A 21,686-nucleotide genomic window follows, 5' to 3' on the forward strand; every position below is an offset into this window, starting at 1 on the left:
CACGTATGATTTTATGTTGCATTACATGGGGTAGGTTATATATATAATGTTGGAGGAAGTGAATTGAAAGGCTATAAGCCTATTACTGGCAGCTCTGCTGCAGGTACTATTTAAGTACCGAAATTCATACGACTTGGTGTGTAGGGTTGGATGGGTCGATTTTATCCCCACATAGTGTGTAGAGCTAGTACGGAGATGGTGTGTAGCGGATGGATTGGGTAGGATTCTTTGTTTGCATACTGTACTGAAGAGGGCTCAGGCCCAGACTGTCACTGTTACTGAAATGGGCTCAGGCCAAGACTGCGACTATTACTGAAAAAGGGGCTAAGGCCCCTAACTGAAACTAAAAGGGCTTAGGCCCAGATTTTACTTTGATTGTCTGCTATTTTGGGATTTCACACACTGAGTTTTCGTAAACTCACCCATTTGTCATTTGTACAGGAAATCCCCAAGCTTAGATAGATCAAGGCGACGGAGGACTTAGAGGTGGCCACTCGACGTAGTAATTTATTATAGATTATGATTAAGAATTTATTCTTGGGTTTTCATTATGTAATAAGCCCTTTTAAAGTTCATTTTAATTTGGGAATTTATTTATTTTATTTATCCTATTAGTAATAGGACTCAGATTTTCAAAAAAATACAAACGAATGTTTTTCTGGAAACATCATGCTCATGCAACACATTTTAAAAGCTTCCATAACAAACAAAGTTTTAAAGTTTAACAATAAACGGTATTTTACTTAAACAACTTGAGTTTTCACAATGAACTCGGTCGTCTAACCTTTTGTTAAGAACCTAAAGAAGTGTTTATAAAGAACAAATTTTTCATCAATTAGTGCTATAGAAAAAACACTCTAATGTGGCATTACAGATTGGACCATAACTTTCAGGCTAGGTTTGGAGTGTTACATTTAGTGGTATCAGAGCCAAGTTACAAAACTCAGCTGTGGGTTTGGGTTTTCAAAATCGTAGAAATATTTTACTGAAGGAGTGGTACACCGAGTCTCCGCGTCGATCCTGTAAGTTTTCCAATTATTTATACTGAAATAATAGTATTGAAATGATATTACTGAGACTACTTTAAGTAGTAAAAACTGTACGGAAAACTCTTTAGCTAGAGTAAACTTTGAACGGCGAATTGCGAAAACAAACTCTGAAATATTACTATTCATAAAACATCTGTAATAAACATTGGAATAATAACTGACTGGCATAAAACTTTTAATACAAATAAAAGCGCGAGTGGATAATGAGCACTATAGGTACTCGTGGTAGAGGCCGTGGTAGAAGCCATGTGGGTGCTCGAGCTTGGTCTTCGTCTTCTGGACACCAGTCTAATAAGGATGTTAGAGAGGCACCAGCTTCACCTATGGCTGAGACAGGGTCTCAAAATCGAGCAGCTGGGGACAACGTACTGTCCTAAGCAATGTTGAGGATTCTAGAAAGGGTCGCTGGGCCTGGTACTGGTAGTGTGGACCGTGGGTCGATTACTGAACGACTCAGGTCTAACGGGGAAAAAATATTCAGGGGTATTGCTGGATTTGCCCCTAATGTGGCTGAATATTGGATGGAGGTCACAGAAAAGATCATGGTTGACCTTGACTGTACCCTTGATCAGAAGCTAAAAGGTGCAGTATCTCTTCTGAGAGATGAGGCTTAACAATGGTGGCTTACCGTCAAAGAGGGCAGTCAAGCCGACTGTCTGACCTGGGAGTTTTTCAAGACTTCTTTCCAGGCCAAATATATGGGTTCTGGCTATGTGGATGCCCGTAGGAGGGAATTTTTGAACTTAACTCAGGGAGATAGGACAATGGCTGAATATGAGGCTGAATTTTTACGACTGAGCCACTATGCACGTGGGATAGTGGCAACAGAATACGAATGGTGTGTTCGATTTGAAGATGGCCTCAGGGATGGTCTAATAGATTTGATAGCACATCAGAGGGAGCGAGATTTCGCAGCATTGGTTGATAAGGCAAAAATCATTGAGGATGTAACGCGTGCTGAGCGTCAGGGTAGAGATAGAAGTAGAGGTAAGAGGGAGGCTGAGCCCTCAAATTCTTTTCAGAGGTTTAAGAAAAAGCCCAAAGTTGATAGGCCAGTTAGAGTTAGGACCCCTATTGCTGCTACTACTGGATCGCAGTTTTGTGCTGATTGTGGAAAATGCCATCAGGGCGAGTGTTGGAGGAAGTTGGGTGTATGTTTGAGGTGTGGATCATTGGAGCATCGGGTTAAGGATTGTCTACAGAGGCTTGATTAGATGCAAGCTACTGGTATGGGTACGGGTCAGCCGTAGAGAGGTGTTCAGCAGCCGCCGAAAGGCCGTGGTCAGGTCAGGGGTGGAAATGGTATAGGCTGGGGTTATGGAGCACTGGGCAGAGGTGCTACTCATACTGATGTGAGGTAGCCATCACTAGTTTACGCTGCACGTCGTTGAGAAGATAGAGATGCTCCAGATGTCATAATGGGTACTTCTCTATCTATAATATACCTTATACTGCATTGATTAATGTTGGGTCTACGCATTCATACATAGCATACTCTGTGTCTGAGAAATTAGGGATTCTGGTTGAGAATACTCTGAGTGGAATTACTTTCTAAGTTTACTGAGACAGTCTGTTTGAGTAAATAAGATGTTTAGAGATGTTTCCTTGGAGATACAAGGAACGATATTTCTAGCTGATCTTACGGAGCTGCCTTTCGGAGAATTCGACTTAATATTGGGTATGGATTGGCTAGTTAAACATCGGGTAAATTTGGATTGTGCCACTAAACGGGTTATACTGAGAACTGAGACAGATGAGGAGGTAGTGGTAGTTGGGGAATGATGGAATTATTTGAGTAATATGATTACTGCACTAAGGGTCGAGAAGTTGGTTCGCAAGGGTTGTGAAACGTTCTTGGCATACGATAGTGTTTCGGAGGTTGGGGACTCTTTGGTAAAAGATATTAGGACAGTTAAATATTTTCTAGACATCTTTCTTGAAAAGCTACTAGGGTTACCTCCAGAATGTGAAGTAGAGTTTGGGATAGAGCTCTTTCCTGATACAGCTCCGGTGTCCATCGCTCCTTATAGGATGGCACCGAAAGAGCTTATAGAGCTTAAGGCCCAAATTCAAGAATTACTAGACCGTGGATTTATTCGACCTAGTGTGTCTCTGTGGGGAGCACCAGTCTTGTTTGTGAAAAAGAAGGATGGATCCATGCGTATGTGTATTGACTACAGACAACTGAATAAGTTGACCATTAAGAATAAATACCCTCAGCCTAGAATTGATGATCTGTTCGACCAACTACAAGGAGCATCGATTTTCTCTAAAATAGATATTTGGTCGAGGTATCACCAACTAAGAGTTAAAGAGGCTGATGTGCATAAGATGGCGTTTAGACCTCGTTATGGTCATTACGAGTTTCTGGTAATACCTTTTGGACTGATGAATGCACTAGCAGCTTTTATGAATCGGATGAACAGAGTGTTTCAACCCTATCTGGATTGGTTTATTGTAGTATTTATCGATGACATACTAGTGTATTCAAGGGTTGAAGATGAACATGATGAGCATCTACGAGTAGTTCTACAAATCTTTAGAGAAAAACAACTGTATGCCAAGTTCAGCAAGTGTGAATTCTGGTTACGTGAGGTAACATTTCTTGGCCATGTAGTATCTGCTAAGGGGATTAGGGTTAATCCTCAAAAAATTGAGGCTGTGTTAGACTGGAAGCAGTTTAAGACTGTATCAAAAATTCATAGTTTTCTGGGTCTAGCTGGGTACTACTGAAGATTTGTGGAAGGGAGCGTACCTTTTAACTGGACTGATGAGCAACAAGGGAACTTTGAGAAGCTCAAGAAAGTTTTGACTGAGGCTCCTGTCTTGATTCAGCCGGTGTCGGGGAAAGAATTTACTGTTTACAGTGATGCATCACACGTTGGTTTAGGTTGTGTGTTGATGCAAGAGGGTAAGGTGGTAGCTTATGCGTCTCGTCAACTTAGGACTCATGAGGCGAATTACCCAACACATGACTTGGAATTGGCCGCAATGGTATTTGCATTGAAAATTTGGAAGCATTACTTGTACGATGAGAAGTGTATCATTTACACGGATCACAAGTGTAACACCCCATACCCGAGATCGTTGCCGGAGTCAAACACGAGGTGTTAACAGACTTATTTCATTGTAAAACACAGTTCATTTAAAAATTTCCAGACAAGCTGGCTAACTGCGTCACTGTCACCTTAAAAATCATATCTCGAGTTCCAAAAATTAAAAACAAGTTCCGTAAATTTTTCCTAAAACTAGACTCATATGTCCATCTACAAATTGTTTTCTAGAATTTTTGGTTGAGAAAATTAGTACAGTTTATTAGTTAAAGTCTCCCCTATTTCAGGGTTCGACTGCTCTGACCTTCATGCATTACGACTTATATATATCCCTGTACAGGCATTCAATACTTATGCCGTTTGTTATAAGGAAACTAGACTCAAAAAGGAATCTATAAATATATGGCATGACCTCTAATTATCTCTGGTTAATTTATAGTGAATTTCCAAAGTCAGATCAGGGGATCCAGAAATCGCTCTGGCCCTGTTCCACGAAAACTTAAATATCTCTTAAAATACGACTCATATGATCGTTTCGTTTCTTCCATGTGAAATTCGATTCATCAAGGTTCGATTACATAATTTATTCACTATTTAATTCCATTCCTACTATTTTAGTGATTTTTCTAATCCACACCACTGCTGCTGTCAGCATCTGTTTTTAAGGTAAACTTTACCTATTTCATGGTTTTCCATGAATCAACTAGAATTTGTCATATAAAGCACCAAAATGATCATGATTAACCATTCCAATGGCTAATCATTGCCAAGCATATCCACACCTCTCATTAATCATATACATACAAAATGATTATAACACTATGCTCAAAATATATAAGCCATTTTCGCATGGCTATCCTAATATATACAACACCAAGGTACTTGACTAACAACAAAAAGGTAGTCCTATACATGCCATTTTCAGAGTTCAACCAAAAGTGTACCAAAAGGGCTTTGATAGTGTGGATGACTTCGACTTCGACAATCCTGAGTCTGATAGCTGACGAACCAAAATCTATAAAACAGAGAATCAAAGAAACGGAGTAAGCATTTAATGCTTAGTAAGTTTTGAGCAATGAAATTAGGCACAATTGAAGTATAGCATTCATATGACTAAACGGATAATTTAATTTACACACATTCTCAAAATCATACCTACTTCACATTACCAACCCTTATACTCATACATAAGAAATCAACTTAACAAAAAGCCGGAAGCTTATTAATCGATTGCGAATACTATTCAAAAGGAATCAATTAATCCAATGCATATACGAAACATACCTCATCGTTGGGATTTTACGAGCATATCAATTGAAATTATTATAGTAAGATCGCTCATTCCCAAACCAAGTACCTTTGGGATTTAACCGGATATAGCTACTCGCTCAAATGCCTTCGGGACTTAGCCCGGATATAGTAGCTCGCACAAATGCCTTCGGGACTTAGCCCGGATATAATAACTCGCACAAATGCCTTCGGGACTTAGCCCGGATATAGTAACTCGCACAAATGCCTTCGGGACTTAGCCCGGAATTAGTCACTAGCACAAATGCCTTCGGGACTTAGCCCGGAATTAGTCACTAGCACAAATGCCTTCGTTATCATCCGAATATTCATGCACATATCAGTAAATCATGACACATCTTTATTTCATTTTCATAACTAGAATTCAAACACAAATCAATTATTAAGCATTCCCATTTTCGGCTCAATAGTCACATACAAACAGCATGATTTGGTTTGCTTTGTGACATGATCTCTATGCACATATGGCTACCCACCATACGTATAGACTAATTAACTCAACATATAATTCAAGTAGAATCATTATATCACCGTATATTTGTTATGATTATACGTCATGACTTAATCAAATCGTAAACTAAGTTTCATTACTCGGAAACTTACCTCGGATGTTGTCGAACGATTTCGACGGCTATTCGATCACTTTTTCCTTCCCTTTATCGGATTTAGTTCCCCTTTGCTCTTGAGCTTAATTTAACAAATAAATTGATTTAATCATTTGAACATCAAAAAGAGAAACTCAAGGTACTTAACCCATATATACATTAGACATTAGAGTCACATATATATGAAATCATGATTCAACTCAACATATTAGACCACACTCTCTTTTAGCCGATTATCTAAGCCAAGATAAAAGCATCAATATGCTTGCCTCTAACCGAATACATGCAACATCAATCTACCTCATGTGGCCGAATATGCATGTCTATGTTGAGGCCGATTCTATACTTAATACATTCTACGAATATGGTTACTTGTATTGACTAAATACCATTTTGTTTCAAGTTTAAAACTCGGCTAATACCCATATATACACTAGCAATCAAATATTAACATTTGTACTTCACCTTAATAGCTAGCTTAGCAAACCTTAATTTAACATATAATTGTTCATAACACATTTAAAGCATCCTCTCCATTCCATCAATTCAAAACACATACATTAACCTAATATCAATTGACTAAGCACTTTAACAATTTTTTCTTTAACTACACACATTCGGCAATGACAAAGACAATTTAACAAACCTTAAATTCAACTTATAACAACATATACTCAATATTCAAAGCATTTAACATCACTTCATCATGCTTTTACATCATGGCCGAATGCTCCTTTTAACCCATTTACCCTCACAAAGCATGAATTTCATCATCCAACTTACAAGCTTACAATCCCATGAATTTTAACCTCATAATATCTATCCAACTCTCACTCATTAGCTTCTATCATCAATCTCCAACAACACTAAATAAAAATATACTTCGTGGGTCTAAGGTAGAACCAAGAAAGGAACTCATAAATATCAAGATGTAAGCAACTACCACTGTTCATCTAGATTTAGCATGAAACAACAACCATCACCCTTATTAATCTCCATAGCCGAAAACCTTACTCATTCCACACTCAAAATTTTAACATGGGTTACAAAAATAACTTTGATATCTCACTCCATATCAACTAAAATTTCAAGAACTAGTATAAACTTTCTTACCTTAATATTGACCTAGGATAACCGAATGCTTCACTCCCTTCTTCCTCTTTTCATTTCGGCCAAGAAGAACCGATTTCTTCTTTTCTTTCTTTCTCAAGTCACGGTAATGGGGGGGGAAACATGGATGAGACAACTTTGTTTTCATCACCCCTCCCTTTTCATTACTTTATTACTAACCTTTTATTTTATTCTTTCTCCCATAAAACACTAACACCAAATGTTTATAATAGGCTTTAACTTATAGCATGGCCGGCCACCATCTTGTTCTTTGGTTAATTTGACATGCAAGTACAATTATTTTGCAACATGCATAAATAGGCCACTTACATTTGCCTAGCACATTTCTAAATTTTTCCCACATAAGTCCTATTTAATAAAATTCACTTACAATTATCAAAATTCCAATATGAAATTTTTATACATGCATACATACATATAATAAGCATCAACTATGACGATTAATTATTTTTATGACTCAGTTTAGTGGTCCCGAAACCACTTTCCGACTAGGGTCACTTTAGGGCTGTCACAACAAGAGCCTCAAGTATCTCCTCACTGAGAAGGAGTTAAATCTTAGGCAGCGTAGGTGGATCGAGCTGGTTAAGGATTATGACTGTTCGATTGAATACCACCCTGGCAACGCCAATGTGGTGGCCGATGCACTGAGCCATAGGGCTATAACTAATTTGGGAGCAATGTTCGCTTGTTTCAGCTTATTCGATGATGGTAGTTTGTTGGCGGAGCTCCAAGTTAAACCTGTGTGGATTGAGCAGATTAAGAATAAACAGTTGAAAGATGAGTATTTGATTCTTCGGTTCTGTCAGATCGAGAATGGTAATACTGCAGATTTTGGGCTGAACAGTGAAGGTGTATTCTGTTTTCGAGGTAGAATTTGTGTACCTAAGGATACTAGTTTGAGGCAAGCTATATTGTAAGAGGCGTATAGTAGCCCCTATGCTATGTACCCAGGTGGAAATAAGATGTACAGAGATCTCCGTGAGATATATTAGTAGCCGGGCCTTAAGTGCGAGATTACTGATTTTGTGGGGAAATGTTTAATTTGTCAACAGGTTAAAATAGAACATCAGTTGCCTTCTGGGTTGCTGCAGCCGGTTAAGGTTCCGATGTGGAAGTGGGAAAGACTAAATATGGATTTTATGAGTGGGCTACCCCTAATACCTTCCAAGAAAGATTTAGTGTGGGTCATTATGGATAGGTTGACCAAAACTACTCATTTCATACTGGTTCGCACAGATTATTCGTTGCAGAAACTGGCTAAGTTGTATGTATTTGGGATAGTGAGACTGCATGGGGTACCAATTTCCATAATATCTGACAGAGATCCTCGCTTCACGTCTCGGTTCTAGAAGAAGTTACATGGAGCTTTAGGTACGTGGTTAGACTTTAGTATTGCATTCCATCCTCAGATATATAATGTCAGTCAGAGAAGGTAAATCAAATACTAGAGGACATGTTAAGGAGTTGTGTGATTGACTTCCGGGGCAGTTGGGAGGATTACTTTCCGTTAGAAAAATTTGCTTATAATAATAGCTACCAGTCTAGCATACAGATGACACCTTACGAGACATTGTATGGTCGTAGGTGTCGTACTTCTTTATGTTGGACTGAGTTGAGCAAGCGGCGAGTTCTGGGTCCTGAACTGATTTATGATACCGAGGATAAAGTTTGTTTCATTCGAGATTGGCTGAAGGTGGCATCTGATAGACAGAAGTCATATGCGAATCTAAAGTATAAGGAAATTGAGTATTCTATGGGAGATTTTGTCTTTCTGAAGGTTTCGCCATGGAAGAAGGTACTGAGATTTGGGCGTAAGGGCAAGTTCAGCCTAAGATTTATTTGGCCTTACTGTGTATTGAAGTGTGTGGGACGAGTTGCCTATCAACTTGAGTTACCTCCAGGGTTGGATCGGATTCACGACGTGTTTCACGTCTCCATACTAAGGCGATATCGCTATGATCCTGCGCACATCATCTCGACTGAAGAGATTGAAGTTAGAACAGATCTGACCTTTGAGGAGGAGCCAGTTCAGATTTTAGATCATGATGTGAAGGTTTTGAGGAAGAAGTCTGTTCCACTGGTAAAAGTACTATGGCGAAACCACAGTTCTAAGAAAGCCACGTGGGATCCTGAGGAGGCAATGCAACAGGAATATCCTCACCTATTCTGATCAGGTAAATTTCGAGGCCAAAATTTTTTTTAAGGAGGGTAAAATTGTAACGCCCCAATTTTTTCAAAATCTCGAAATCCCTGTTAAAATTAATTTTGCATGTCTGTGACACAAATACATGTCTACTTCAATGGTTAAGTGTCCTGGGAAGAGTCTGAGAAGTCTTGGGTTCAAGCCTTGGCTTGAGCAAAAATTTTGCTCATTATTGACCAAGCCCTTGTCATTTGATGGTAGGCTTCTTAATTTAATGTGAGGGTTTAAAGACATAAAAAGCCTGCTAGTCTAGTGGCAAGTGGCATGTAGAGTGTTCTTGGGGTTTGAGGTTCGAGGCTTAGTAGTGCATAAGAGAATTATTATTTTGTTGGGTGCGCCGTGGGAGTGTCTTAGTTGACCAAAATTTTTAAGGTTTGAATGAGTTGTTGAGGAGTGATTTTAGGAGTGTTGGGGGGGGAGAGAAATGGGGAGATTTTGATGGGATTTGGCTAATGTTCGGTTGGAGAAAAAGTAAGAGCCGATTGAGGGAGAGAAGGAGTTGTGCCGAAGTTGAGAAGTGTGGACACACATGATTTCGGTTGAGTTTGGCTCTCAAGTTTTGGTTTTGGGGGCATTCTTTGTTTTGGTAGCTGATTGTTTGGTTTTCTTAGGGTGTAGTATGGTTTTGTCTACTTTGCTTTTAGGGTGAAGGTTTCTGCTATAGCTTCTATCTCCTTCTGGTCGAACACTCATTTTTTTCCTTCTTCCTCAACTATACTTCTTGAAACCGAGTACTTTTCACCTTTCTCCTTCTCTCTTTATCTTAACTGTTGTAGCCAGACATCCTGTTCCCTTTTTATTATCCCGGTTGCTAGCTATTAGTTTTGGGCCATTTCTCTTCCCCTTTTTCTCTCCCAACCGATTATTGCTGTTTGTTCGAATATCTTGTTTTCTTTTTGACCCATAACTCTTCTTTTTTGCAACTAAGGGACAAGTTGAATACTACATCTTCTTCTTTTTCTTTTTCCCTTGTGATTTTGGCCTATTGTTTTTTATTGGTGTGGGTAAGTGGTAATTCTTTTTCTCTTTCGGTACACTGCTATTTTCATTTAGCATTTTACGATATTGCTATTTCCTGATCAAGGTACAATCATCCCATGTGCCACTACTATCTTGTGTAGTCGGTTCTTGTGTGGGTAGGCCGATTACTTTTAACAATCGTTCTTAAGGTTACGTGGTGGTAAGTTTGATATTTTGGTTACAGTATATTTATTTCGCTCATGGTGGAAGTTAATAAAACTAGGATGTAATGCAGATTCTTGTCAAGGTTGTGGAAGCTAATTGTGATCACTGGTTTAAAGAGAGTAAACCATACTTGCTCAAACAAGGTAGGTAACGTCTTATATTGAGGACTAATCTAATGGTTTAAAGACTGACATCGGATCGTGTTGAATATAGGTTGGTGTTCGTGAGGATTGCTCTCTTTTCTCAAACAGATGTGTAATCACACTGCAAAAGCTGCTAAATGGCAAAAGTAAAAAAATCGAAGAGTGCATTGTCAACTCCACACGGGCATGTGGCCACCTGTGTGGTAGGATGAGTAGTAAAACGGGGCCGTACTATTGACGAGATGGCCATGAGCGATTTCTTGGGCTGGAACAGTATTGGGCCATTTTAGGCTGAACTGGGTCGTGTGGGCCAAATGGGGTTGTGGGATCCACACGAAAAAATCACTCAAAGTGTGGTAGATTGTGGGTCAGGCTATGTAAACTACACGGCTAAGGCCATTTCTGGGTTATGTGGGCAATACGGGAGTATGGGCCCACATGGGCCGCAATATGGGCTTTAGGCCCATTATCACTGATTGACTGTTAAGGATGCACGGGTCACCTACGACGACTGTGGATCTATTTTTTGGCCGGTAAGTGTACTTAGACCCTATACGGATGAAATGACTATTATACCCCTATGAGGTAAATTGACTGAAATACCCCTATATTATGTATGATTATTTTTTAGCATGACTTTTCTACATACACGTATGATTTTATGTTGCATTACATGGGGTAGGTTATTTATATGATGTTGGAGGAAGTGAACTAAAAGGCTATAAGCCTATTACTGGCAGCTCTACTGCAGATACTATTTAAGTACCGAAATCTGTACAATTTGGTGTGTAGGGTTGGGTGGGTCGATTTTATCCCCACATGGTGTGTAGGGCTGGTAGGAGATGGTTTGTAGCAGATGGATTGGGTAGGATTCTTTGTTTGCATACTATACTGAAAAGGGCTCAGGCCCAGCTTGTCATTGTTATTGAAATGCGCTCAGGCCGAGACTGCGACTATTTCTGAAAAAGGGGCTAAGGCCCCTAACTGAAACTGAAAGGGCTTAGGCTCAGATTTTACTCTCATTGTCTGCTATTTTTGGATTTTACACACCGAGTTTTCGGAAACTCACCTGCTTGTCATTTGTGCAGGAAATCCCCAGGCTTAGATAGATCGAGGTGACGGAGGACTCAGAGGTGGCCATTCGACGTAGTAATTTATTATAGATTATGATTAAGAATTTCTTCTTGGGTTTTCATTATGTAATAAGCCCTTTTAAAGTTCATTTTAATTTTGGAATTTATTTATTTTATTTATCCTATTAGTAATAGGACTCAGGTTTTCAGAAAAATACAAATGAATGTTTTTCTGGAAACATCACGCTCACATAACACTTTTTAAAAGCTTCCGTAACAAACACTGTTTTAAAGTTTAACAATAAACGGGTATAACTAATATTTTACTTAAACAACTTGAGTTTTCATAATGAACTCGGCCGCCTAACCTTTTGTGAAGAACTTAAAGAAGTTTTTATAAAGAACGGATTTTTCATCAATTAGTGTAGAAAAACACTTTAATATGGCATCACAGATTCAACCATAACTTCTAGGCCGGGTTTGAGGTGTTACACGACCGTCACCACCTGTCTCCACTGCCACCACCCCACCGTTGGTCCACCACCATTTTTCTTTTTCCCTTTTTATTTATTTATTTATTATTCTTATTTATTTTTATTATATTTATTATCCTTTTTTTTGTATTTTTATTTTTTTATTCTTATTATGTTTATTATTTATTCTTATTTTAGCTATCGTAGTATTGCATTGGTGACTTGAATTAGTATGATCTTTTAGTTTGTGTTGATTTATTATTTTATTACTTAGTTTGCATTGGTGATTGTTAGTCATTTTGGTATTTCTGTAGTTATGTTAGGAGTTGGTGATTTATTGTTTTATTATGTTAAGGTTTTATTTCCTATTATTATTATTCTTTTACTATTATTATATTATTCTTGCTCCTTATTTTATGGGACTGTTGGATTCAAGTATTTAGATAAGTGTTCGATCTTCTGACTCTGGATTTTAGCGCTATTTGACTTTTGTTTTGTGATTATTTGAACTGATTCATTGTGTCGATTCATGCTTTTACATTAAATACAGAAATTAATATTTGGTTATTTAATTTTATTGCAGATTCACCATGTCCAACACATGCAGCAAATCTAAGGTCGTCGTCCTAGCTTCGAAAATGTGGAAGACTCTAGGCGCGACTTCTTTTCCAGGCGCTTCCACCAATACACGCCATTTTAGATAAAAAAAACATTGGAAACATGCTAAATCTAATATAAAAGCGACAGTGAGTGATTTATTCTCGGTGGATTTTTTTGTCCATGCAAATATAGTAAGAAATGAATTGAGATAAAGAAAAAAACAAACTGTGGGAAAGTTATGAACAAATTGGCTATTCAAATTAGGCATCCGAGGCGCGAGTGGAAAGAGTACTCAAACCCCACAAAATCAGAATGAGGAGGTTGACGTAGAACAATTTCAATCTTCAACAAGGAGAGGCTTATACCCGTTCCACAATGGCCCGAGACAAAAGGAGGCGTTCGTTATCCTTAATGAAGTTTCTTTTTGCCAAACATTGAAAAGGAATATTAAAATGAAGTAGATGGAAAAAAGAAACATTGGAAACATCCTGAATCTAATATAAAAGTGACAGTGAGTGGTTTATTCCCGATGGATTTTTTTGTCCATGGAAAATATAGTAAGAAATGAATTAATATAAAGGTAGAAAAATTGAAGGAAACAAAATCTATACGTTAATATATAACTAAGAACAATAGTAACAACTGAAAAAATAAGTTAGAAACTCTTATCACATTCTAAAAGTTCAAGCGGGGTTTAAAGATATTACATTTTAGAAAAAGAAATGATGTAATTTAAGCACAGGCAGAGGCTTGAAAGTCTCTAATGGTTACATAGACCATGGAATGAGCTACAATAGAGATGGGCATGGAAGCATTGACAACCTTTGGCTCCATCACCGGAAGGTTGAATGTTTCTGTGGGAACCATTGGAGTGTCATTCAGCAACACGATTTGACCTTGTATATTTCCAGCTAGCACAGCCAAATGATACTCTTCTCTATCCTTGGAACCTCTAAATTCAAAATTAGGCTTCGCAACATCTGTGGATCTCAAATTGTGACTTTGATGTTTGTAATTTGAAAGGGTGACATTGAACGAGCTATCTTTCGACAAGTGAATAAAAATGATAGAAATCCTAGGCTTCAAGAGAGAAAATGATGTTGATAACATTCAATAAAAATAAATAATTTGAAAAACGAAAAGGTCGCTCTATCAAAGTTGGCTTACCTTTTTCTTCGCACAATGAGCATATACATGCAAATTTGGGTTAGACTCTTGAGTTACGGCAGGTACAGTACTTCCCATAAGCCGGTGCCATAGAAGTGCACTAGAAATTTAAACAAATTAAGACGATGAATTATGTTGGTTGCTATAGGGAAAAAAGTAAGGATAAGGCTCACACTATTTGTGTGAAGATACGAACCCGAAGTAATCTAGATTGGGAATAGATGTTGTAGTATTAAGTAAAGCATAATTTCCACCGATTAGAGTTTGCCTGCAGAAGACCTTGTGATTGTAGGTTGAAGCCATTCCCAATTGATCAAGATACTTGATAAAGGAGAAAAGTTGATGCGGAAGCTTTTGGAAGATATTGTATAAGCGTGGTATTTTGAAAACATTTACCTTTTTGAAAGTTCGTGTACTCAGCAAATATAAGTTTAAGTAAGCAAACCCCAAATTAAAGTAAAATTTAAAGAGGCCTTATTACATTTCAAATACCCAAATAAAATAGCTTAAGGATTAAAAGTTTAAAACAGTATAAAAACAGTTGTGTGGCCTCCATCGAGTCCCTCGCAGCACCGACATGCCTACGGATTACCTGCATAGGAAAGCAGAATGGTGAGTTATGAAAACTCAGTGTGTAATCCCTTAACAAAATCAGACAAGTACAGTTTGGGCCGAAGCCTATATCAGTGACAGTCCAGTATCAGTGTGGGCCTTAGCCCATATCAGTAGTAGTATTATTGTGGGCCTTAGCTCATTACAGTAACAGTATCAGTAATGCAACAGAAGTCCTACCCGTCCATCCTCTACACTCCACTCCGTCCATCCTTACACTCCATGTAGGGATAAAATTGACCCACCCATCCCTACACTCCAAATATAGTACCAATTGCGGCACTTAACAGTATTTGCAGCAGAGCTGCCAGTACAGTACGCTTCCTCCAATTATATCAAACCCACCCCCATGCAACATGTCATGTCATAATATAATACATGTATGCAAAATTTCATGCTCGAGTACAGTCAACATAGTATAGGGGTATATAAGTCATTTTACCTCTTAGGGGTATAACAATCATTTCATCAGTACGGGGTCTAAAAGTACTTCTCGCCCTAATAGTAGGTCTACAGTCGTCTTAGACGACTTATGCAACCTTGACGGTCAAACAGTGAAAATGGGCCCAAAACCCATAACACGGCTCATGTGGGCCCACATGCCCGTGTGGCCCAATAAGCCTCAAAATGACCTTGGTCGTGCGAACTACATAGCCTGGCCCACTAATCTCCACACGTCCAATTGGTTTACTCGTGTGGGGCCTAGAGCTCGTGGGGCCCACACGGCCCATTTTTGGCCCAACGTGGCCCAAACTGGCCAAAGCCCATGAAATCGCTCATGGTGGCCTCTACAATCATACGCCCTCGTTTTGAGCGTTTAGAAACACAGCACAAGCGTGAGGACATCCGTATAGCGTTAACAAGCACAGTTTTCGGCTTTTGTCAGTTTATGAGTATAGAAGAGTGATTACACACCTGTTTACGAAACGTGCGTCTTACTCAAGAGTTCCCAAAACCTGTATTTAATCACGATAGTCTGTTAGTCGCTTGATACTAGGGTTAATCACACTTTACTATACCCAATCTAAAATAACATCCAAAACTTGCCTTGAATGCAAGAGTGTGGTTAGCCCCATTTAAACCGTTGACGAAAGATGACTTATCCTCTTAATCAGAAAACTACATTGATAGCAAAACCCATTAACAAAGATCACACAACATATGACTAAAACCAAATAATGGCTAAACAAAACACAAGGCCTAAAATAGAGGAAGGTAGGCAATCGACCAACACCCTCCTATTCAAGTCATGCACCAGTTGAACACAATAAACGTAAACAAAGTTACGTTAATCGAGCGATAAGAGGAAGGTTTTGACTGCTTCAGTAACCACTGGCAACTCCTTCACTTCCCCTAAGAAGTTCCAGAAACCAAAAATATAACCACACCTAAAAGAAGAAAGATAAGAATTGGCAAAAGAGAAAGGGAGTATTCAGCCATAATAGTAAGAGAGTACCTTACCGATTTGTTGAAGAACAACACCAAATCACAACAAAAGGGATGGAGTATTCGGTCCCAAAAGCCAGGTGGACAGAAATAAACTTTGATAATCACGAGAGTCGAAAGACGGAAGATGGTATACTCAGTTAAAGGAAGAAGAAGAGAAAAAGGGTGAAGGAAATATCCGGCCAAAGAAGAAAAGATTGAGGGGAAAAGAAAAGACAAAAAGGAGACAAGGAATACTTTGTCAAAACTGAAACAAAAGTTAGGGTAATAGGCCTAGGGAAAAAATGGAAAGGGAAGAAAGAAGAATCGAAACACACTACCGAAAGATGCACGAAAATGAAAGAAATGCTCAGCTTCAGAAACAAAGAGTGAAAAGCATCAAAATTCAGCAAAAATCTGAAATGGAATGTCCACATACCACTCAAAGCCAAAATCCTGAGTGGTTAATGCCCTATTCGGCCACAACTCCACTTTTTCCTCCCATTATCCTTCTCCAAAAATCTCTTCACCTTATTCTACTCAACCGCCTATTTAAACTCCCACAAAACACCTCAATTTTGGTCAACCTAGGATACCTCCCTAGCACTTGTAGCAAAAATAAAATGCTCCTTCCACCCTGCCAAGGCTCAAACCTAAGACCCCAAGAAACGCTCCACACGCCATTTACCCCTAGACTAGCAAGCTCTTTGTAACAAATTTTACCCACAATAATGTAAAAGACTACTAACTAAAGGCAAGGGTTATTCTTAAAAAAAAAACAAAGTTTTTGCAATTGCCCAGGCTTGAACCCAAGACTTCGCAGACACTTCCCAAGACACTCAACCACTGAACAAACGTGCATTTATGTTACACAACATACAGAAAATGAGCACTTAAATTTTGGAGTGTTACATACCAAGTAGATTTGACACTTGGCTCAGTTGGCAAAGTAGTACAAAATTCTTTATTTAAAATTTGCAAAGTGTATTTTCCATCGAAATTCAGGGTTACTGACATTACAAAATTACAAAAAACTATTAATTACATATGTTTGAATGTTTATAAACTTTATTATTTGATATAAACCTGTTTGAATTATTTATGTTTTTTTAATTTATGAAACTCCACCAACTAATGATTATATTGCGTAGATGTATTTTTTCACATTTACACCTATCTTGTTTTTCTCTGAACCACTTGATTTTTTTTAACAAACGAGAGGAGTTAACCCCTTATTCAATTTTCCCTCTTTCCACACATTTGAATAATATGGGGACTAGATTACCCTATTTTAATTTGAGAGGGACTGAATTGCTCCTGTCCTAACATTTCATTAATGTAAATAGTCAATTCCGTCATTAATTGTTCTTTTTGTGCACTCTCTTGTAGTACATGGACTAAATAGGTCTTAACACTTTTGTACAAGGACCTCCTGTGTTATTTTTCCCTACTAACTAAAAGAAGTAAAATAGGAAGTAGCATAAAAAGAAAACAAGAATAAAAGAACAAAACAAGCCATGGGAAATTTATGAACGAAATGGCTACACAAATTAGGCATCCAAGGCGCGAGTGGAAAGAGTACTCAAACCCCAAAAAATCAGAATGAGGAGGTTGACATAGAACAATTTCAATCTTCAACGAGGAGAGGCCTATACTCATTCCACAATGGCTCGAGACAAAAGAGGGCATTTGTTATCCTTAATAAAGTTTCTTTTCGCCAAACATTGAAAAGGAATATTATTTTCTTCCAATAGCTTTCATTTAATTCTTCATTTTTGGTATGTTGTAATATTTGGAAAAAAAAGTATTTCTAAGGTAACTAAATGAGTTTCATTAATTATATTACATTTTATTGTGTTCATGTTTATCATTAAAACATGTAGGAAACTGTCTTTAAATTTGGAATTGTGCTAGGAAACTTGTGACTGAAGATGTAGGGAAATGACGTAGATGGAAAAAACAAAAACATTGGAAACATGCCGAATCTAATAAAAAAGCGACAGTGAGTGATTTATTCCCGGTGGATTTTTTTGTCCATGCAAAATATAGTAAGAAATGAATTGAGATAAAGGCAGAAAAATTGAAGGAAACTTTAATCTAAACGTTCATACGTAACTAAGAACAATAGTAACAACTAAAAAAATAAGTTTGAAACTCTTATCACATTCTAAAAGTTCAGGCAGGGTTTTAAGGTATTACATTTTAGATAAAGAAATGATGGAATTTAAGCACAAGTACAGGCTTCAAAACCTCTGATGGTTTCATAGATTATAGAATGAGCTGCAATAGAGATGGAGGTGGAAGCATTGACAAGGTTTGGCTCCATCGCCGGAATGTCGAATGTTTTTTTGGAACCATTGGAACGTCATTCAGCAACACGATTTGGCCTTGTATATTTCCAGCTAGTGCAGCCAAATGATACCCTTCTCTATCCTTGGAACCTCTAAATTCAAAATTAGGCTTCGCAACATCCCTGGATCTCAAATTACTTCTCTAATGTTTGTAATTTGAAAGGGTGACATTGAACGAGCTATCTTTCGATAAGTTAATAAAAATGATAGAAATCCCAGGCTACAAGAGAGAAAATGATGCTGATAACATTTAATAAAAATAAATAATTTGAAAAATGAAAAGTCACTCTATCAAAGTTGGCTTACCTTTTCCTTTGCACAGTGAGCATATACATGCAAATTTGGGTTAGACTCTTGAGTTACGGCAAGTTCAGTACTTCCCATAAGCTGGTGCCATAGAAGTGTACTAGAAACAAAACAAATTAATAAGATGAATTATGTTGGTTTCTATAGAGAAAAAAACAAGGATAAGGCTCACACTATCCGTGTAAAGATACGGGCACGTTGTAATCTGGATTGGGAATAGATGTTGCAGTATTAAGAAAAGCATAATTTCCACCGATTATAGTTTGCCTGCAGAAGACCTTGTGATTGTAGGTTGAAGCCATTCCCAATTGATCAAGATACCTGTTAAGGGAGAAAAGGTCAACCGCGTGTTTTATTATACACAAAGAAAAGGTAGAGGTAGAAGAAAAAGAGAGAAAAATATTACCAAAATCCATCAGCAGAGGTTGGGGACAAATCTTTAGCACCGTCGTGAAGAGCTCTGCCAGATTCAGAAATCCAAGGCCCAACTGCGGTTTAAACTTGTTGACAATATTCAAAACACCTTTATAGGTTTCGGCAACTTGATTTAAGTAAGATGGATCTTGAATCTTGGTAATCATGTTTGGATCATCACCTACATATGCATCCATCGAATTAAGAAACTAACCCTGCTAGTAATAAGTAAGCCTCTAAAAGCTCTTCGATGAACACTGAATTGAGACATATTTGGATACCAGGTCTAAGATTATCGATGTAACACCCCTAAATAATATCCGTCGCGGAATAGGATTACGAGGCATTATCGATAAATATACTTCAATCACATACATTTATAGAATCATTATCAAAAATCCATTCAATTCATTCACATTGTCCATTATAAGGTCTTATGGAACCTTAAAACATGCTTAAAAGTGTTTGGGACTAAACCGAAAAAGTTTACAAACTTTTGGAAACTTAGAAAATTTACTTTGCTTTCAGGGTCACACGCCCGTGTGAACAGACCGTGTGACTCATACGGCCACCAGACACGCCTGTGTCACAAGCCATGTAAAAACAGGGATACATACTAACTTGTACCACACGACCGAGGACACGCCCCTGTGCCATGCCGTGTGAAATCTAAAGGGATTAGTAACTTGTGTCACATGGCCGACCACACATCCATGTGCTTGCCCGTGTGCCACACACGGCTAGTAGAAACGTCTGTGTGTCTAGGCCATGTCAAAACTGTAGGGTATACTGACTTTAATTCAAATGGTACCCCAGGGGACACACGACTGTGTAACATGATCATGTGTCACACACGGTTGAGACACACGCCCGTGTCTCTACTCGTGTGGACAAAAATAGGCCATTTGCAAAGCCAATTTGCCACCCTTTTCTCATGCATACAAATCAACCTAAATGGAACCATTTCATGACATTTATAAGCAACCAAAACTAGCCAATTCATACATATTTCATGCCATCTATATACAACCATTTTAACTACTCAATTCCACAACCAAAACATACTAAAATCATTAAACTTATATAACTTTTAAATGCATTTTAACATTACCATATCACCTATTTCATGCCAAAAAACTTACCATTTCTGTAACACCCCGAACCCGAGACCGACACCGGAGTCGGACACGAGATGTTAACAAACTTTGAAAAATTTTTCCAGACACTGCCCAGTCTGAGTACTAGTCGCTTCAAAAATCATATCTTGAGTTTCACAACTCAAAAATCAGTTTTGTGATTTTTCCCTGAAACTAGACTCATGTCCCCACCTATGGATTTTTTTCTAGAATTTTTGGTCGGGCCAATTAGTACAGTTTATTAGTCAAAGTCTCCCATGTTACAGGGGTCGACTACACTGACCTTTTCCCATTACGACTGGGATATCTCTCTGCACAGAGCTTCAATACTGATGCCGTTTGTTTCTATGGAAACTAGACTCAGAGAGGAATCCATACATATATGGTATGACCCCTAATTATCTCTGGTCAATTTATAGTGAATTTCCAAAGGCGGAACAGTGAATCCAGAAACTGTTCTGGCCCTGTTCCACAAGAACTCGAATATCTCTTTCTGTACTGTTCCTATAATTGTTTCGTTACTTCCATATGAAAGTAGATTCATCAAGGTTCGATTACATAATTTATTCACTATTTAATTCCACTCCTACGAATTCTTGTGATTTTTCCAATCCACACCACTGCTGCTATCAGCTTCTGTTTTCAAAGTGAACCTTACCTAATTTGGGGTTTCATGGACCAACTAGGGCCTTGTCATACATAAGCCCACATATGATCATACTTAGCCATTCTAGTGGCTGATCATTTGCTCAACACTTCCATTCCAACATAGTTACATCATGAAACCATCTATACATTCATAAATACGAATGGTCTAATGCCATACTCCACTTCTACAAGCCATTTTCGCATGGCTGTACACTTATACATTTCATAAAGTACTCGAAAGACAACAATGGGTAGTCCTATACATGCCATAACAAAATTCAACCAAAATAGTACCCAAAAGAGCCTTTGATAGTGTGGGCGACTTCGACTTCAAGATCCCGAGTCCGATAGCTGGAGAACCAAAAATCTATAAAACAGAGGAGCAATGTAACGAGTAAGCAATTTATGCTTAGTAAGTTTGAGCAAGGAATTCCAGCATGCACAAAGAATAGCACACATTTAGCTAAACGGAATATTTCATAATACGCAATTTACCGATATCAAACTTGCTTCACAACATTAACAACCCTTATGTACATACACAATAAACTAACTTGGCCGAAGGCCGGTAGCTCGTTTATCAACTGAGCGAACATTTATTTGTAAGGGCTCGATTAAATTCAACACATACGTAACATATCCCCATATTGGGATTTTTTCGAGTATTCGCTGGAATTTTACAGCAAGCTCATTCATTACCAAATCACGTACCTTCGGGATTTAACCGGATATAGCTCCTCGTTCAAATGCCTTCGGGACATAGCCCGGTTTTAGTAACTCACACAATGCCTTCGGGACATAACC

The 21,686-nt window shown here is 38.2% G+C and overlaps 1 protein-coding gene across 1 annotated transcript; it reads right to left on the reverse strand.

The window, feature by feature from the left end:
* Positions 1–13,555: 13,555 nt before the first annotated feature.
* LOC107889861 (heparanase-like protein 1) lies at positions 13,556–19,295 on the reverse strand. Its single transcript, XM_016814410.1, has 5 exons — positions 18,876–19,295; positions 18,685–18,765; positions 14,530–14,582; positions 13,991–14,090; positions 13,556–13,903 (listed from the first exon to the last, which is right to left on the reverse strand). Exons 1-5 carry the CDS (start codon positions 19,293–19,295, stop codon positions 13,556–13,558), a joined length of 1,002 nt encoding a protein of 333 aa, XP_016669899.1.
* Positions 19,296–21,686: the final 2,391 nt, after the last annotated feature.

The sequence above is a fragment of the Gossypium hirsutum genome, chromosome A09 (genome assembly GCF_007990345.1).
Source record: "Gossypium hirsutum isolate 1008001.06 chromosome A09, Gossypium_hirsutum_v2.1, whole genome shotgun sequence".
Classification (NCBI taxonomy): Eukaryota; Viridiplantae; Streptophyta; class Magnoliopsida; order Malvales; family Malvaceae; genus Gossypium; species Gossypium hirsutum.